Here is a 19,639-nt window from a genome sequence, read left to right as displayed (position 1 = left end):
AATATTATGAATCCCATTCCCACCCCAATTCTAGAGTTTTTACCAGATTCCTAATATTTCCGCAATATTCCTAGAATGTTATTTATACTTCCAGAATTATCATAAAAAATCCGACATCCCTACCGGTATCTCAAAGTTCCTACAGGAATTCCGGTATTCAAAAGGAAATCTGAGATGTTAGAATTTACACGTAAAATTCAGAATTACATTATAAATATCTGAATTCCTACCGACATTCTAAAATTCCTAGAAAATAACATGATTATCGTAATGCCAGAATTCACACGGATATTACAAATTGCTACTGCCGCTAATCTTACCGGAATCTCAGCATTGGCGGGCGAATATTTTCGTAACCTCAGAATTCCTAAGCAAAACTCAAAATACCTTCGGAAATATCAAAACTCATATCGTTTTCCCATGATTTTTACTCAAAATTTAATTATTCCATTCAATTCCGCAATCTCAAAGCATGTGTAGCAACCTCTGAAGCTAACTACCAGTAGCTTTGTAGTAAATGCTACCTTTATTCATAGCAATGCGTTGTTTGTAGTATGTTCGAAAGGTGTAGAAAGGAAAATGACACAAACATGTTCCACTTGTGTTCCACATATAGCGTTTACTACCGAGATTGTAGTAAACTCAACTTTACTACATTTTATTCATACGGCCCAATGTTCCAGGTTTCCTCGAAAACTCTTTTTTTTTATCAAAAAATATCGGTTTCTATGAGTATAAGTATAAGAGTGCCAGTCGGTACAGAGCTTAGTGACATTTGAACTCACGAACATTCGCATACGCTCGTCATACACAGTTTATTTTTGTTTTCCTCAAAGAAACTTGCACACACTTTCCAAACTAATCAAATTGTATATGGAAATATTAATCAATTTGAAATATTTACACACAGATTCTGGGTGATTTTCGAGACAGAGTGCATATTGTTTTCCTCTAAGTTTCACAAACACTTCTACACTAGGGCATTTATACAATTGAGCGTGATAACCACTATAAGAGCACATTGAAGCCATTGAAGCCTCCTGTATTTTGCCTGTGTTGGTAGCCAAGCTCAAAGCTTTGAGCCAACCCTTCTCCAGTAGAGAAGCTAGGTAGAATACAGGGCGCTTCGATGCTTACTGACAGTGATGCCACATACACAGATTTATCTGTAATTACACAGATTTTTTCCTGCTCTTGCCTACAGATATCTGTGATCACAGATCACAGATTTTTGAGATAAATAAGATTTTTAAGATTTTAGGATATTTCACGAGTTTAGGGCACAGTTTTGGAAGATACAAAGCAGAAACTTTGTTCATTTTTTTTTTCAACTTAAGTATTTTAAACTTTTAGAAACAATTTTGCATCCTTAACTTAGTTTTAGTAGAATTAGTTCAAATTAGTACTTGCCAAATACAGCCATAATAAGTTTGCAAAGGCGCTTTTCGATCTAAAATATGAATTTTTTGATTTTTGCAAAACACAGATTTTTACCAAGATTTTTAGAGGTTGACTCAAGATAAAAAAGATTTTTTCGGCCGAAAACACAGATGAGATTTGGAAAAAATGTGGCAACACTGCTTACTGACTCAATTTTCACCATCTAATTAAATTTCAATCCTGTCGCACCCTTGCGACGCCTATCCACCTATTCATTTTCAATCAATTGTAAAAGAAATCTTCTACAGACTCCCTTTACCTCAGAGTAGCATGACCGCTATAGCCATAAACAAAAATAATATAAAGCTCATTAATTCAAATTATATAAAAAAAAACTTTAAATATAAACCATTTTAAAATTTTCAGACATCCCTACCCGAATTGTACGGTCGCCGAAAAAGTGCAGCAAGGGACCTTCGTCTTCGCTAGCTGTTTGTATTACACACATTTGCCTCCCGTTTTCTCTCGCTCTGTGGTGTTGCCGTTGCCGCAGAGTTAGGGTCGTTCGGTTCGTGGTGCTCCCGAAATAGTGTCCCCAAAACAAACCTCGCTCGGACCTTGGTTTCCGCCCCACGATTACGACCCACCTTCCCTCGGACGAAACAACTGGAACCACACAGAGAGTGAGCGAGCTTCCGGGTAAGCTCCTCAGGAATCGCTCAAATTGGAGGCGAAAAAGGCAAAAATGGTGCTGGCCGACCGAAACGCTGAAAACGTTGTCCGCAATGGGCGACGATCGCGGGGGCCCAGTCCCAATGGCCACTCGGCAGCGTTGGCCGGCGGCATAATCACCGAATCCAGCTCAGATGACGAAAACTGTGAGTGGCAATCCGATTATCCCCCAGGATGGCCTTCGACTCAATGCTAATCCCTGTTCCCCTCTCTTGTTCGCAGCACGGAAAAATGGAAATTCCTCCAAGGAAACGAAAAAGAAGAGCGAATATGAAGGTAAAGTATAGGCGATTGCGCTAGATTTTTCGAATTTGTAACACCTAACGTCGCAGAATGTGCAAGTGGGACGAGTTGCGATGAAACAATTTTCGTATGATATGGAGAAAACAATGTTTTGTGAGACCACAATTTGTCACTGTAAACTGTTAATTATTTACGTAAGTGGTTTTGTAAATCATGAACGATAGACTTCCTATTTTAGGGGTGCGGCATCATCTTCCAACATGACTTTTTTTTAGGAGAAATGCTGCAAAAATTCACGTACTTTTCGATTTTCGTGTAATGAAACTTCTCGGCCTATCTTGATGCGTGGAGAATTCAGGCAAGGAACTATCCAAGGAAGCGCTGTTTTCTAATCGCAGAACGCAGTTGAGGAGAAAAACGGGATTTGCTGTGGAAATGTTTGCAAGCTACAAGCTGCGCGTTTGGGCGGCTGCGTTTTGAGTTTTCTGTCACGTTTACTTCGGTTCCATGTTATTCCCAATTCGGCTGGTGAACATAGAATCGGCTGATGGTGCTATGCCCCTTGCAAATGTTCTATAAAGCGATAAAAGTGTTTTTTTTTTTCATGAAGAAAACATTAAAGATAGCTTGTAAAAATGATAAAAGTTAACTAATCTGACGTTTTCGTGTGTCCGCTGGATAATCTGTCGGAACCCTGCTGAATGCCCGACGTTTTTTTGGTTTGTAATTACAAACTGGTCATTTCAATCTAGGCCAATTGCTAGAAAATTCATTTCGCCGAAGTTGGATTTTTCCCGGAATCCATGCAAGACACCCTACTTCAGTAGTAGGGCGCATTCGAGCTCATCCAGATGCGAATCGAATGCACCACTTTCGAAGTTAAGATTCTCGCATAGGTTCAGAGAAAAACCCAGCTTCGGCGAGGAACCATTTCTAACTTTCAGGGCTGGCAGCAAGTCACTTTTTAGTGACTTAGTCACTTTTTTCGACCTGGTCACTAAAAAGTCAATATTTCCATCAAAAAGTAACTTTTTTCAGGAAAATGGTCACTAAAGTCACTTTTTTCTTGATCTGATGACAAGTTAGGCTTTAATAGCTTTTCAAAATCAAACAGAAAGAGATAGATTTTTGTTGCTATAACTACAAATATAGTGTGGTTTTGAAAACGCAACGTCAAGATTATTGATTCAAGAAAAATAGGGACTCCCGACTAAGTTTCTGGAAGAATTCAAGTGAATATTCTGTAGACATTTCCTATGGAAAATGTCAACATTTCCTATAATAATTTTTAAAGAAGATTCTGGCAAAACTTAGAATGCATCTTTGGGATGATTTTTTGTCCGAAATATTTTATTAGGTTTTGGCAAAATCCAGGACCAATATCTGTTTTGAGTAATCTACAGCTACAGGGTGTCCGCAAATTATCCGTACAAACTTTGAAGACATGGCTCTATACAACCAAGCATATTAAATTCAATATTCTTGCACAGTCGTCTAAGATCATCTTTCTACTCTGAGATTTCAACAAGCATGCTTTGAACTCATCCCAATTTGCAAGATCGTTTTGAATCCTGATTTATTTCGATCCCAGTGAGCGGGATTCGATCTGGGATTGAATCCCAGGATGAAATCCTCATGAATGAATTGTCATTCTCTTTCAGCAAACGGTGGTGTAAAAAAGTTAGATGTTTTGATGTATTTTTTTTTTTGTCATTTAAGGTTTTTGATGAAGAAAAAAATTCTCCTACGTACTCCCTCCTCAGCAACTCTAGCTTGTTTCGAATAGGAATATATAATCTGTGATTATTCCTCATGGTAGAAGACCAATGTTGAAAAAGATCAAATGTAGTAGGGTCGATGTACCAATAGCCGCATAGCTAAGAACAAAAATTCGTATAAAATCGAAAAATAATGCTAGCGTCATTATTTTTACATCATCTGATAGCTTTTTATCTTGGTTTTGTGGGAAAAATATAAAACATACGAAAACTCAAATGTTTGTATTTATTATCGCGTGTGCCACTATAGGAATACATGTGCCTATAGTAGCACTATTTCTAATTTCTGTTCCTATAGTAGCACTAGCATCACGGCGTCGGCAAAATACTTATCAAAACCGTATTTTTACAAAACTTTTATATTTTTCCTACAATGTGTGGATCTTAAGCTTTCGTTTGATGTAAAAAAAGTTATAATTTAATCAATTATTTCGTATAATAAAAAATAGTATCTCTCAGTAGTGCTACTATAGGAACAATAGGTTTACTATAGGCGCAAGGGAGCTCAAATTTTAAGCAAAAATATTTTTTTCGATCATTTTTTGAGCAAAATCAAGATGTAAATCAATGGTACTTTGATAAATAGGTCCTGACCTTCATGTCAAAAAATGTTTTGAAAAGATTTATAGCAAAACGGCCGTGAAAAGTCACTAGTGCGACTATAGGGGACTGTCCACTAAGGGAGCACCGACCCTAATCAAAAGTAAAAGTGAAAAATGAACTCCCCAGCTATCCATTGTATCAACATGCCATTATTGAGAGTTTTGCATGGAAATTCAAATGACCACTTGCCATGGAAAATTTGATCAAAAACTTCAAATATCTGCTGTCTGGAGAGATTGATCCTAACAGTACAACTAAATTGCGCACGCCGGTAAAATGTTCTTTTATCCATTTTTGTGTTCGTTCTCATCAATTTCACGGCTTTTAAACTTCAATCTCCTTGTAGTTAATTTTATTTTTGCAGAATAACAAACTTCAAATGGCACACATGATATTCCAAACAACCATCTCCTGTAAACTGTTAGTAAAACGAAAAACAATTCCTCTATGTTTTAGTTTCTGAAACAAGCCTAAAATTCAATTAAAAAGATTCGTAACAAATAGTTTAAAATAGGGCCAACGCGCTGAGAGGAAAGTTCATGAAATCATTATGTACAAATAAAAACTATTTCTACTTAAATTTCCATATTTTTATTTTACTTTTGTAATAGTTGCATTCGTTAATAAATTCACTAATATCCGAGAACTGGTGAAGTTCAATTCCTTTTTACTTCGAGTCTATTCTTCATATAATAGGGGATTCCAACTGCACTGCCAGTCCGAATGTTAAGCTTCATAGGCTTCAGTTTAATAGTTTTGAACACTGTAAAAGAGGAATTGATGTGAGTTTTTAAACCGCTGCAACTATGAATATGGCAGATATAAAATACTTCACCCACAAACTAATGCCATTGAACAGTCACGGAGTAGCAGCTGCGGTAATAATGGAAGAAAGTGAGCATAATAACTATCAGAATCCTGCGAGAAGAAATACAAACTTTTTCAAGCGGATCAAAAGTGTGTGTCCTGTCAAAAGTATTCTTCACTCATTTTCGGTTATTATCAAGGTTAACTTGATTTATTTTAATAATTCTTATCAATCAAGGATCGAATCCTAGGTTTCAATCCTCTGATACAAGACGCATGATTCAATGCATGCCTGGATTGGAATATAATGAGCGCACGCAATCGATCTTGATCTGTGGTTTTTGAATCTCAGCAGCTCTTGGAGTGAGATTTTTTGAAGACTGTTCTTGCATGGTTTTAACCATTGGCTGCATATAATATCTTAAGAAGTAGGTTTGACACATTTCCGATTTCAAATATTTGTAAAACCAAGCCAAATATGTTGAGGTATCTTAAACGGAGCTGTTTTTCGAGCTTCATGACGAAAGAGAAATGTCCGTAGAACTCACTGGATTTGAACCGTATAATTTTCTATTTCCAGTCTAACTTGAAGCCACTAAACTGTAGGTTACCGTAAAACGGGGTAACTTTGATAATGCGGGTAACTTTGATAGTGCGAGACCCACAACATATTAAACGAAATAACGAAGTTTCTGTTAATCAGTTAAGCAAAACGAATGCAAAAGTAAAGAGTATTAGTATGGCACTTCATGTCAAAGCTATTTTCATTGGAATCAAGTGCATTTGAGGCTTTTTATACGAATATTAAAAATTGACACAATTTTAGCATTTTCGAAACGCTTACAAACAATCTGTTCTACGATCACTATTTGATGTGGTTTTGAATAGTTGGCCACTTATCTTTGACAGCCTAGTTATCATAGAACTTGAATACGGTCTCAAATCTCTTAGCGAATAGCATTTTCACAAACTGGGACCATTTTTGTAATCTAAGTCAGAAATTTCCATATAACGTTAAACGCCTAGAGGTATGCAATGCCCTACAAATGTTCGTTATTCATTCAATTTTGTTCGATTCATACTCCATTATCAAAGTTACCCCAAAACAGAAAACCAACTTTCGATTACATGAAAAATTATATATCCATTCATAATAAATCTTTTGGAAATCTATCGACTGCAATCGATAGCTAGGATGCCAGTACTTGTTTTAAAAATATAAATTATTATTCTTTGAAACAGCATGCATAAACATTCAAGTTTTCTTCGAAAAAACTATCAAAGTTACCCCGTTTTACGGTACTTCAAACAATAATTGGACATTTGGATTTATCGCTTTTAGATTTTAGGGATAACACATCTCCAATATGACTAGCGGCGCTCAGGAAAAACGTCTCCGAAAAAATAAATTTGATTATCTGAGTAACAAGCAATCAATTCAAAATTATTTAAAGTTGTATTTTGTGTAAGCGCATAGATGTATTATGAAAGGTACATGGACATTGATTTTTCATTGTTTTCAATGCGAGATCATCTTTCCCTATATTTTGCTGTTCGGATAATTTGCGGACACCCTGTATAAAGAAATCTTGAACCCGCTTTCTCAAATAACATCATCAAAACTCCTCCGGAAGAAAAGCCAGAGACGGCTAGGAATAACAAACAAAGAATTTGTCAGAAACTCGTCCAGGACTTCAAAAGCGAGTACTAATTTTACTGGAAATCATTTCAGAAATTACATTAGAAATTCCAACAAATAAACAATACATTTTTCCATTGATTAACCCTTGAACGTGTTTTATTACAAGACTTTCATCAACTATTTATGTAGAAAAAACACGTTTCTTTAATGAGTGTTTGTACATTGTTTGACGATAGTTAATTATTAATACTGATATCAGTGACTATTCCCTAACGTCAAATCTACCTGTTTATAAATTTCAGCGATTTCTATCGTTTACTGTTTGCTTTATAATCTAAGTAAGCAAAATTAGTCATTTCAGGGTCGTGGATCAGATAAAACGTGAAGTTACGAGTTGCCACTGAATAATTTGATTATTTTCAATAACAGTTATCTTATTCGGTTTGTCTCGTATTCGTCAATAATCAATTGTGTTCTGGAGTTATTGTTTATTTGCAAGAAATGGTTTAAGGTGAAGATTAATCGAAGCCAAAGTTTAAATTTTTAAGAGCACCGATCTGGAGAACCAAACATCCGTTTGAGCTGAAAACCTAATCGATTGGTCACCACCAGCTAGTGACCAATCGATTAAGTTTTCAGCTTAAACGGATGTTTGATTCTCCAGATCCGTGCTCTTGAAAATTTGAACTTTGGCTTCGATTCATCTTCACCTTAATTCAACAGAAATTCTGCCACAGATTAGTAGTTTCGTCAACAACCAAAAATTTTCCCTCGATTTATTCACCAGATTTGTTGAGAAATGCTTCAAGTAATTCGTTTTGCATCGCCACTTCAAAATCTTCAATTATTTTTTGCCATGCCTTATGAACATGAATTTTGCTAAAATTATACCAAAGTTTATGTATTTTTTTCACCAATATTAAACTAATGTTCGTTACGTAAAAAATGATAAGTCAAGTGAAATCTCAAATGCGTCATCTTTTAAGAATTACTATTAAGAAAGATTTGAAATTATTGCAGTTCTCTACATTATATATTCGCCTCATATGTAGATTGGTTAACCCTTTGTCTGTGTTTGGGGCCAATATGACCCCAGAGTACATTGACGGGGCTGTAACTTTTTTTGTCAGTGTTAAATTTTTTCATACGTTGGTGAATTTTCGCGAGTTTTTTTTTTTATACGCGATAGGATTTTTTATCAATTATCTTGAAAAATAGTGCATCGAAAATTTTCATGAAAATAGTACGTTGTCTGTTTTTTGGAAAGCAAATTTAATTGAATTTTACTAAAAAATATAAGCAAATTCAAAAGGGGACTAATTGATTGCGGGGAGGGGTTATTGTGAAAAATGTTTAAAAACAACGAATTTTTGAAACTTTGGACGCTAATAAGTTCTATATAAAATTATACATTCTTCGGTGAAGATTTGCAATAAGGAAAGGGCTATTATATTATGCATTTGTCAGTTGGGAATTTCACCACATGATGGCGCTAGCTAAAAACATGAATTCTGATTCACCTAAGCAACTATGACGTTCTATAGATCTTACGATGGTTCTAAATTCTGATGATTTGTAATATTGATGTCTTTGGCAAAGTTGCTCATTAGTCTAAAGGCTATACACTATATGTTTGCTTTGTTGAACATTCTGGGGATCCCAAAACACAGACAACGTAGCTTTTTTTCGCACAGAGAGAAGGTTAATTTACACATAGAACGAATTTTCATTTCAAGTCATTTTTGTGACTTATACTTGTAGTTTACAAGTCACTTTTAGGTCACTTTTTGGTCACTATTTAGTCACTTTTTTGATCATTTTGGTCACTATTATTTTACTGTCTGACTGCTACCAGCCCTGAACTTTTTACCGCGCCGACAATACTATAACGTACGACGAAATCGGAAAGTATTCCGAAACGCAGGTAGATCATTTTAACGTGATGCGGTAAAAGGTAGGATGCGAATCCCCCACGGAGAAAAAATGTTACCTAAATTTAGAGTTTATCCGAAATAAAGTATATTGATTATTCTTTCAACTTAAGGTTTCTCGTTATTCTTTTTCTTCCTCACGAATGTTGTTAAGACGAACGAAACCGATGCGAGTGCTGTGGGTTGTGGATTGATATACAGTCGAATTTCGTTCGTTGCACTATCTTTAGATGGGCTACAGCCCACCTAAAACGAAGGCAAACGTCATTTTCTGACATAAGATGCAATTTATCAATGTTGGTAGCCCTGATTTTCTTTTGTTCTATGCTATTTGACAGCTCGAAACTTAGCCCGATTAGTGAAAGTCTTTCACTAAGTGGGCTACAGGCTTAGTGCAACGAACGAAAGTTGACTGTATCACAGACAAACGAATGTCACACTCTCATCATTGTTCTTCGATCACTTTTTTAACGTTCGCTTCAAATATATGATAAGGGGGTGTCCATTAACTATGTGAGACAACGCATAAGAAGTCCCCTTCCCCCACAAACCTTTAAGTTTTCAATGGACGACCCCTAAATGGTAATTTCTAGTTAAATTCTTCTAGAATGCCCTTCTAGATTTCTTCATAAATTGTGATTAAACTTTCCTTATAAAATGCTTCCAAAATGTCGAGATTCTTTTAACAGTTTCATCTGAATTTCTCCAAGGAGATATTCTTGGAACTTTCCTTGAAATGTCTTCCCTGCATGGCTTTAGAAGCAGAGAAAATAAATTGGTAGAGCAGAGAGAAAAATTGAAAATACCTCTGACTTATCGCTCTCCATAAAAATCATAATCCGCATCACGAGTAGTGTTGGGTCCCTTGATTATGTTGCTTACTCCTATGGAGCGAGCGATTGAATCGAGCTCACAGTCGTTCGGCATGCGATGTGATAATCGAATAATACCGCGAATCCGGTTAGATGGGAATTCCTTATAGATCGAATCACCAACCAAAGGTGACACCCAGATTCCATTGACCCTATACTTTCCATGACACTGTGCAAATGCTGATGATTCTACGGTCTTTAGCAACAATCGTTGTCTAACTAACATTCCTTTCCTTCACTAATATCCGTAAGAGGGTGAATGGCGCTGTTATTGAATTTCAATTTAGTGCTCTCGATTTATGCACTTGGATTGTTCTGGTCAATCACGGAGTAGCAACTACGGTTTGTTCAGTTCAAGTGTTCCTGTAGTTTTCTCTCTCTGGAGCACTTCCTGGATTTCTTCCAGGAAAATGGAAAAGGCATAAAGATACCATACCAGTAGCTTTCTTTTTAAAATATTCCAAATGTTGTATATGCAAATCCTCCTTATAGATTTTAACAGATTTTTTGTGCATAGTCTGTATAACTTGATTTTCTAGCATTCCAAATCTTATTGGTCGACATTGCAATTGCAGAGAAAATTCGTGTCGGACGTGATTACCAAGCCGTATGCCCAGAACTGATACCAGTGCCAGAACGCAAACCAGAGGCCCTCAATGACCGAGCGTTGCTGGTGTGGTCTCCCACAAAGGAAATTCCAGACCCAAAACGTAAGTTAATTCCACCCTCTTTACCTGGGTTTCGTTGTTTGATCTTGCAAACTTTCTTGTCAGTGGAAGAGTACATAACGGTGGCCAAAGAGAAGTACGGATACAACGGCGAACAGGCACTGGGAATGCTGTTCTGGCACAAGCATGATCTCGAGCGGGCGGTGCTGGATTTGGCCAACTTCACCCCCTTCCCGGACGAGTGGACCGTAGAGGACAAGGTCCTGTTCGAACAGGCATTCCAATTCCACGGCAAAAGCTTTCACAGAATTCGACAAATGGTGAGTTTTGGTACACCGTGAGGCTCCCAGCATGTCATTAAACGCATACAATCTTCGATCTTCCCCGACAGCTACCGGACAAATCGATCGCTAGTCTGGTCAAATTCTACTACTCGTGGAAGAAGACGCGCAGCCGAACCAGCGTGATGGATCGGCAGGAGAAGATGAAGAAGAACGACAGCTCCGAGAACGGAAGCGACCACGGGAGCAACGAAGATTCGGACAACGACGACAAGGTGAGTCCGATCATAGTAATAGACGACTAACATCGGGTGTTCCGCTACTACCACTCACTACTATTACTGCTATCGACGGCAGCTGCTACTGATAGGATATTAATACTTAAGTTATATTATCATGCGTGTGTATGCGAGAAAAGTGTGTGTCCGAGACGAAACTTCCTTGTCCAAGTCGTTTTCTTTCTGCTATTGATGACAGTGAATTGAAAATCTAGCGTGTTCCGCGAGCGAGAACCAATCATCCGAAAGTTAAAAGTTGTTGAAATGATCGATTTCATGTTTTGCCCTTTTGTGCTACGAACTTTCTTTTTTTTACATTTTTTTTCGAATAGTTATGATTAGTGAAATTATAATGAGGATTTCAAAAAATAAAGTCTTTCGTTCAATTTCCTGACGCGATTCCGACCCGACTCGATTGTTGCGTTTCCTTACGAATCCTGAAAAGTTCCGAAGAATACTCAGTTTGTGGCTTGGCACTCTCCTTGCTTCTTTCTTCAATGTCAATTCAATCTTGACATTTTTCATCTATCTGAGAAGCTTCTGTTTCTATAAGCACATTCCTCGTTTTTTTATTCTCACCAAATTAACTTCGGTATCAGTTTCCAACCAATTTATTACTAAGGATCTCCTATGAAATCAAACACAGACCTCAGAAAACTTTCAGAGAATGATTGAGTACTTCATACGGCCACTTTTGAATAAAATACTAACAATTAAAATATCAAAATTGAAGGTGGAATTTGATCATTTTTCGCTACCGTCACTTCTCAAACACAGCACGAACGGTAGAATGAACATCGAGAAACGCAAAAACTGTGGAATAAATGTCGCCTGACACGATGACATTTTCATAAATCATAAATTTTGCATAGATTTCAGAAATGCCTGATGATAAACCACAAGAATAATTGTTTTATCTTGCATGTTATGTCGATTGTGACACCCATACAATGAAAGTAGTTTTTACTAAGAAAAATAATAGAAACAAAAAAACCTTATCGTTTTCTGGTGACGCCATTGTAATCAGCTGCATTCAATTGACATGTTTCTTTCGTACGTTCGTTTGATCGCTCGTGTTGTGAATGCTGGTCAATGAAAACGTCCTCCGACTACCGACAATTTAGGTTGTTTTTCAATGGTAAATTGATTGTTCATGAGTAGAATGACCCTGCAGAATCACGTAATAGAAACCTTCAAGTAATAATTAGGAATCCTAAACACATTCCTGAAAACATTTGGAGAGATGTTTCCTGGAAAAAATCCCATGAGAACCATGACGGAATTTCGAAGATATTCTTAGAACAGTTTCTTAAAATCTGGTAAATTCAACATTCCTGGAGGAATTTTAGGATAAATGTGTTAGAGAACAACTTTTTTTTTCTTTATTAACGAGATTTTCGGCCATTGGCCGGTTCATCTCGGAAAAAAAACTTAAAGGAAACCAGAAGGGTTAACTTTAAGCGAAAATCATCTTTTAACATTTGATCACTTAGCTACTAACATCTTTTGGTTACGTATTTTTAGAAACATTCATATTAATCAAAATAAAAACTGTCACACAAAGATGTGTTTCACATTACGACGGATGGATGGTGGCAGCAGGAAGCGTCACCGAGAATCTCTCATTGATATTCTAGTGGATTACAAACAAAAAGTTGACAAATATCTACTTGGACAAGCTTCTGGAGAAGATTGTAGTGAAGTTCCATCAAAAACTTCGTAAAAATATCTACGAATACTTGAAAAACAATATTCAGCCTTGAAATCATTGAACTTAATAATCTATTCGGTTCAATTAACCATCGTCAAGGCTGGTAGCAGGTCTCTTTTTAAAGACTTGGTCTCTTTTTCAATGCAAGTCTGTATTTTTAACAAAAGTTCACTAAAGTCTCTATTTTAACCAGAATGAGCTTGAGCTTGAGCTTGATTGGCCGCCCGTGGTTGCTACTCCAGTATCGCCATATCAGCTGCACTTACACAAGGAATCAATCAGATGACTGCTTGGGATTAACAGACACCCTCATTGTGTAAGTGCTGGTGATCATTTTAGTCTCTAATAACCAGGATGGTATCAAAAGTATCTTCTTTCCTTCTATCCTGCTACAATTTCTATTTGTTCCAGAGAAACCTGTTACGTAACTACTTTACATGCTCTTCAGGAATTTTTTCTCAGATTTCTAGAGGCTTCCAGAAATTCTTCCAGCGGCATTTCAAAGGATGAATTCATGATTTTCTACAAAATTTGCTCCAGGAGATCCTTCAGAGCTCCAACGCATCTACTTCCTGTAATTTCAACAAGGAAAGTTTTTCAAGAGATTTTCTCAGGGTTTGCGCCAGATATTTTTATTACTAGTTCTTTCACTAATTTTTCCAGTAAGTATAGTAACGAAATCTTCAAATTCTTCAGGATTTTTTCAAATTAAATCCACAAATAATCATTCCACAGTTTTTTTTTTTTTCAATAATTTGTATTAAGGATTTTTTCCCTACAAAAATTCCTACGTCAAATTTTCTAGTTGGGCTTCCAGTCATTTTCATTCATCCACATTAAAACACAACAATTGCTCCAAAAAATTCTCCAGAGGTTATTCAAGAAAATATGTTTAGTACTCTTTCTGCAATTCCTTAATAAAGTCGACGTGGGATTCCTCATGAAGTTCACTGAGGATGCCTGTTAGTCCCAAGCAGTCATTCGGTTGGTTCCTTGTATAAGTGCAGCTGATCTGGCGATACTGGAGTAGCATCCACGGGCGGCCAATCAAGTGTTATCCCAGACAGATAACTGTTAGGAAAAAAATCAAATTACTGCAGTTCTCTGCATTCTAAATTCACCCAATATATTTTCATTTCTCATTATTTGTATGAGTAATGTAGTTTTTAAGTCATTTTTAGGTTGCTTTTTGGTCACTAAAGTCACTATTTTGATCATTTTAAAGTCATTTTAAAGTTGAACACTAAAGTCACCCTGCTTTTGGCAGAAAGGACATTTGACAGGGACAGAACAAAACGGGAAAAGCGGGAAAAAGACAGGAATTTAAAACCACCGGGAAAAAGACGGGAAAAACCGGGAATTTGAGAAGATCACCGGGAAAATCGTTTTCAACGAACATCTTCGAGCTTTAATCTACAAACCAACCTCCATAATAAGTTATAGAAAGTACACGGGTAGAAATCAGAATCCAAAAACAAGATTATGGCTCATGATATCATGATTCCGGCGTGTTTTCATCTTATGAAAATACACAATGTGGACTCATGATATCATAAGTCAGATTGCCGTAACGCAACACACGCTGTTGCTGGTTGCTCGGAATCATGATTCCAATGCCAAAAAAGCTGAGTCGCTCATCCGTTTATGATCGACAAAATCAGGGTTGGGAAAAATCTTGAAATTCACTCTACAGTAGCCAAACAAAGCCAATCACAGTCAGCGAAGCCAGTGAAACTCACGCCCATCGCTGTTGTAGGCAAAAAGCCTTGAAAATAGCAAAACACCCGTTGCTAATGGCAACCCAGAATTACTGTAGAAAAATGTTCTATTTCCCGCTGCATTTTCCGCATTTAGAGCCTTCAATGACACTCATGACTTAGAAAATTCGTGCACCCAACTTAGGCTACTTGATGAGATTCACGTTTTTGAACTGCTGTGCTGGGAGAGCCACGTGATTTTCGCGAAAATTCAAGCCTACTACTATTACCATTCCCAGCACTGGACAAAATAAAAAAATAAATAAAAAACAAAAACTGAGAATCGAACCACGAACTTTTCGATTAAGAGTCCTGTATCATACCACACTACCAGCACCTACCAGTGTATCATGTTGAAGTCGAGGTGATCGAAACGAATGAGTTGAAGCAAAGCGCACCGCTTAGTGTCCCAGACAACCAAAATGTACGTATAACGAAATCACCTGGAGGCTTTATATGTGCAAAATTTCACTTATAAGATGTCGCGAAAAGGCCTTCTACTTTCAAAAGTGGAGGCGATATGCGTGCATATATTATGTGATGAATAATAACATACAATGCGAGTGTATAAATATTCTACCGAACCAACCTGTGATCTTATGCGACTTAACTTATGATAACAAATGTTGATTTGACAGCTGCTACGGATTGATGCGACTTACTTTGTACGAGTGTACGAGACGGAACAAAATGTATAAATGAACTCAGAAAAGAAGTGTTTTATGCGAGGAAACTCATCAAACTGACGAGTTTATCCACGGTGTTTTGCGGGTTTGATGTAATTAGTATGAATAAACGAGTTTTAACGTAAACTTTCATGCGATTTCTGGTTGTCTGGGGTTTTCACCCTGGATGTTACGCTTATGAAGAATTATGATTATGACTCCAGGAACCATGATTTGAGATCCTGATATTATGACCTAACCAATTTATGAATTTCATGATTTGTAAATCATGGTGTGGGGATCAGATTTTTATCCGTGTATAGTTATGTTTAATGATATTTCCAAGAAGCATCCGTAATTTTGAATAAATATCTCTCAAACATTAAGGATTGAATTTCTATGCTACACCATATTTCTTAAAAAATGTTCCACTCTTTTCTTAGCAATGTTTCGAAACTGCCAGGGCTAATATATTTTTTAACTTTTCTCTAACTTACTTGACGTTTTGAATCAAAGTTTAATTACTTATTGCAGATTGGTTCAACACTCTTCTGTAATTGCTGAATACCATAACTAATCCTGAAAAGAAGCCTTCATTTATAAATGCTTTTAGTATGTCACTTGTTATCTAATCGACAAAGTTTTGAATAAGAGTTCATATACGGTATAAGCTGTTACTGCTCATATAAAATGTGTAGAATATCCATGTAAAAAGCAGTAGGGTTGGTGGATGTCAAAAATGATAATTTCGGTTAAATTGAAATTGTTAGTGAGCCCTAAGTAAGTTCTTCTACATGTGTGGCCTTGACCATCCATACATTAAACTTATTTGCTTTAGAGAACTCTTTATTTTTATGAAAAAAATCAAAGGATTAAGATTTGAAATAATTTTAATTACTGTAAAGAACTACTTGGGTATCTTGATGATTTACTTAGGCACTTGGGGCTTTTCTCGACCAAATTATCTGAAATTTAGCATTAAGATGCACTCAAGATGATTATAAATCCAAGTCAAACCTCGAAATTTCAAGAGCACGAATCTAGAGAACCAAACAGAGCTCTGAGCTAAAATTTTGATCGTTTTATCATCACCAGAATGCAACCAATCCATCTAATTTTCAACGCAAACGGTTGTCAGGCTCTCGAGATAGTAGAACTTGAAGTTGAAAATTCGAAGATTGGCTGCATTGTTGGTAGATTTAGTTTCAATAGCATTGAATGCTGTCGTGTAAAGAGTAGGATTTGTTTTATAAGCATAGATTAGATTAGGTTGATATGAATACTATACTATTCCATAGTTTTCAGAATAAGATTAAATATAGATGAGAACAATCCAATAGTCAACTTATTGTTTTTATAGTATTAATAAATAATCAAATTACTATAGAAAAAACAACTAAATTTTTTTAAACCGATTTAAAAAAATTAAAAACCATTTTTGATATAGAAAAGTCAATTGAAGTCGTTGACAAGAATATATTAAAAACCGGGAATATTATATAAAATATACCGGGAAAAAAGCGGGAATTTCAAAATCGAAATTTGGTGGCCACCCTGCATTTTACACAACGGTCATTTGGCATAACAATTTTTAACAGATATCTTTTGAAAGAAGGGGAATAATTCTGGTTATGCCATATGAGTCACTATTATGTCAAATGACCGTTATACCAAAAGAGCTTATGCCAAACGATCATATGCAAAATGGCTTCCGAATAGGAGACTGCACGCCGCGGATGCTAAGGTAAAATTTTCTAAGGGTCTGTCTCAATTGCGTTATTAAAATTAGTCCGAACTTAAATTTGACAGTTCGAAAATTATTTCCCCTCCAATTGATCAATGAACTGTCAAATTTAATTTTTGTCTGGTCCAATTCGCAATCGTTGCCGATTCAGGAAATTTCAAAACAAAATATTGTCGTATCGTCACCAAACCGGACAGCGCACGACACACTCGCGACGCGCCTCATCTTGCCGCGTTTCGAAATCAAATGATTCAAGCGTGGCGCTGCATTCTTTACGATTTTTTAAGAACAAAGTGCACTAATCCCATATTAGTTGCGACGCTCAGACAATAAGAATAAAATAATTTGAAAAAATGTTTTTGTCCTTATTTCTACCGGATTCGTAATATCAACAAAAATTTGTTTGAAAGAGAGTTTTTTAAATCTATTTATTTTCTGCTTTTACAAGTTAGTGGCTGCTGTTTCTTTACTGTTTTATGCTATACTATTGCATAGCCAGCGTGAGCGCAAAACTTTTGAGAGGGCAAATATTGTTGATACCTTAAAGAGGAACATAAACGTCAACATTTTACAAATATTCTAAACCAGTCTTTTTTATCCAAAATTGAATCAAAGTTCTTGAAAATCTATCACTACACGACACTTGCTGGATGCCGTGAAAAGTTTTTCACAAAAGATTTTTCAATTTGAGCGAAAACAACTAACTTTTTTTTTTAATTCTCTAGGGAGTCTTACATAAGATTTCATGTCCTCCCTTTCTCGTAAGAAATATTTTGAATTTTGATACATCCTCCCCCTAACAGCTTTTCGAATGAATCATTAGTGTGGGATGAAATTCTGATTCTTAATCCATCCCACTTTTCAGGTCCCATTTGAATGTGAAACTGTAATTTAGCGCAAGCCGTTAAAAGTTTGTTTTTGCAAATAAATGTCGTCAGATGACGCTCATTTATCTGTAATTTTATTATGAAGAACATTGCCGAAGACCACGAAGCTGTCCAACTCTTGACGAAAAATTATGCAATGAAAACCGATCAGCTAGGTGACGATGATCAACACATATAGGAATAACAGAAGTGGATTAAATCCCCGATTAGTCAAGGCCTAATAACTGGGTGGGGCGAGGTGGGTTTGCCCCACGTATTTATTTCTATGGACTTAAATGATCAAGATAGAGATTAACAAGTGATTTCAAAACTACAAGCTTTTACCCAAAAGAATGCCTAAAAACAAAAATGAATGTTAGAATTGTTTTCTAAAACTTGTCCGGATTGGCATCAACAATTCCTCAAAGAGCCCCGAAAAAACATTCGGACTTTTCAGGCCTTTCAATTTCCAAATTAACAAAGTTAATGTGTCTAAAATAGCAACAATCTGTGAATCATTTACCTAGATACGTGACTTTTACTTGCAAAATAGTGAATTTTTAGTTAACAGGTGAGAAGTGACTCGCTAACAGCCCTGCAACTAGGGAAAGTGTACCAGTTATGGCCATAGTGGTTCCCTATTTGGTCATATGCAAAATTTGGAGAACTTTTATATTTTTAATCTTTTTGAATGTTTTAACATCAAGATTTATTCTTTAATTTACTGCTAAAACACAAAAGATTTTTTTAAATATAAAGGCATTCAAAATTTCACGTATGGCGAAATAGGGAACCACTATGGCCATAACTGGTACACCTACCCTATTTGTTTCGGCCGTTTCGGCCAACACAGAAATTTTCTGTGTGACCATCCGGAACAACCTTCACACCACACACGGAAGCATCAGATTTTGGACGCGGTCAAAATTTAGAAACGGTTTTTTCTCCGAAGTTGATTTTTCCTCGGAATATATACTAGATACCTAACTTCGGATGTGATGCATTCGATTCGCATCCGGATGCGCTTTCATGCACCCTGCTTCCGAAGTAGGGTATTTATCATGCATGGATACCGAGATAAATCAGGCGAATTGCATTTTCTAACTTACAGTAGTTCCTTGGTGCAGCTGGGAGGTCGGACCAAAGCGGGACCAAAAACGTAAACCGCATCCATAACAACAAACACGAACTAGAGAAATAATTGTCGATCTGTCAAAAATAAGTCTCCTCTGGAGCAGACTTATTTTTGACAGATCGAAATCAGAGGGGAAATAATTTCCGAACTGTCAAGTTTAAGTTCGGACTCATTTTAACAACGCAATTGAGACAGACCCTAAGTGTTTGACGTTTCGTGGCCTTGTTGTTTACGGTTTGGACTTAGAAAATTTCTGTCCGCGTTGGTGAAGCAACTTAGCTATGCAACGCTTCCTGAGATTTTTCCTGGGGACATCCACGTGTTCAATGATGTTGATCGGTCTCTATCGGGACAAACGAACGTGATATTTCGGCTACTGGTAATACAGGTAAAGTAGCGGAAAATCGCGTGGATGCTTCCGAACTTTTAGCATTTTCAATCAGCGGTTTGAACGATTTTCCGCTACTTTACGTGTATTACCAGTAGCCGAAATATCACGTTCGTTTGTCCCGATAGAGACCGATCAACATCATTGAACACGTGGAT

The 19,639-nt window shown here is 36.5% G+C and overlaps 1 protein-coding gene and 2 long non-coding RNA genes across 7 annotated transcripts in view; 2 read left to right on the top strand and 1 right to left on the bottom strand.

Moving 5' to 3' along the window:
* Positions 1–19,639, top strand: part of LOC5568556 (REST corepressor) — a 63,513-nt gene that overhangs the window by 15,109 nt on the left and 28,765 nt on the right. For all 4 annotated transcript variants that reach the window (XM_021853687.1, XM_001652331.2, XM_021853688.1 and 1 more), the window contains exons 2-6: positions 1,807–2,258; positions 2,335–2,388; positions 10,564–10,698; positions 10,762–10,976; positions 11,048–11,212. In XM_021853687.1, the coding sequence (XP_021709379.1) occupies positions 2,126–2,258; positions 2,335–2,388; positions 10,564–10,698; positions 10,762–10,976; positions 11,048–11,212 (702 nt within the window). In that variant the 5' untranslated portion in view covers positions 1,807–2,125. The remainder of the gene's footprint in view (positions 1–1,806; positions 2,259–2,334; positions 2,389–10,563; positions 10,699–10,761; positions 10,977–11,047; positions 11,213–19,639) is intronic.
* Positions 2,395–2,958, top strand: LOC110679321. The gene is made up of 2 exons (XR_002502390.1): positions 2,395–2,549; positions 2,631–2,958. It is a non-coding gene; the product is annotated as an uncharacterized LOC110679321 (long non-coding RNA).
* Positions 5,302–6,138, bottom strand: LOC110679322. 2 transcript variants are annotated; one of them, XR_002502391.1, is made up of 2 exons: positions 5,572–6,138; positions 5,302–5,499 (listed from the first exon to the last, which is right to left on the bottom strand). It is a non-coding gene; the product is annotated as an uncharacterized LOC110679322 (long non-coding RNA). The 2 variants fall into 2 exon arrangements; XR_002502392.1 differs by having other exon boundaries at positions 5,576–6,138.

The sequence above is a fragment of the Aedes aegypti genome, chromosome 3, assembly GCF_002204515.2.
Source record: "Aedes aegypti strain LVP_AGWG chromosome 3, AaegL5.0 Primary Assembly, whole genome shotgun sequence".
In the NCBI taxonomy this organism is placed as follows: domain Eukaryota; kingdom Metazoa; phylum Arthropoda; class Insecta; order Diptera; family Culicidae; genus Aedes; species Aedes aegypti.
This window is presented reverse-complemented; position numbering and strand designations above follow the sequence as displayed.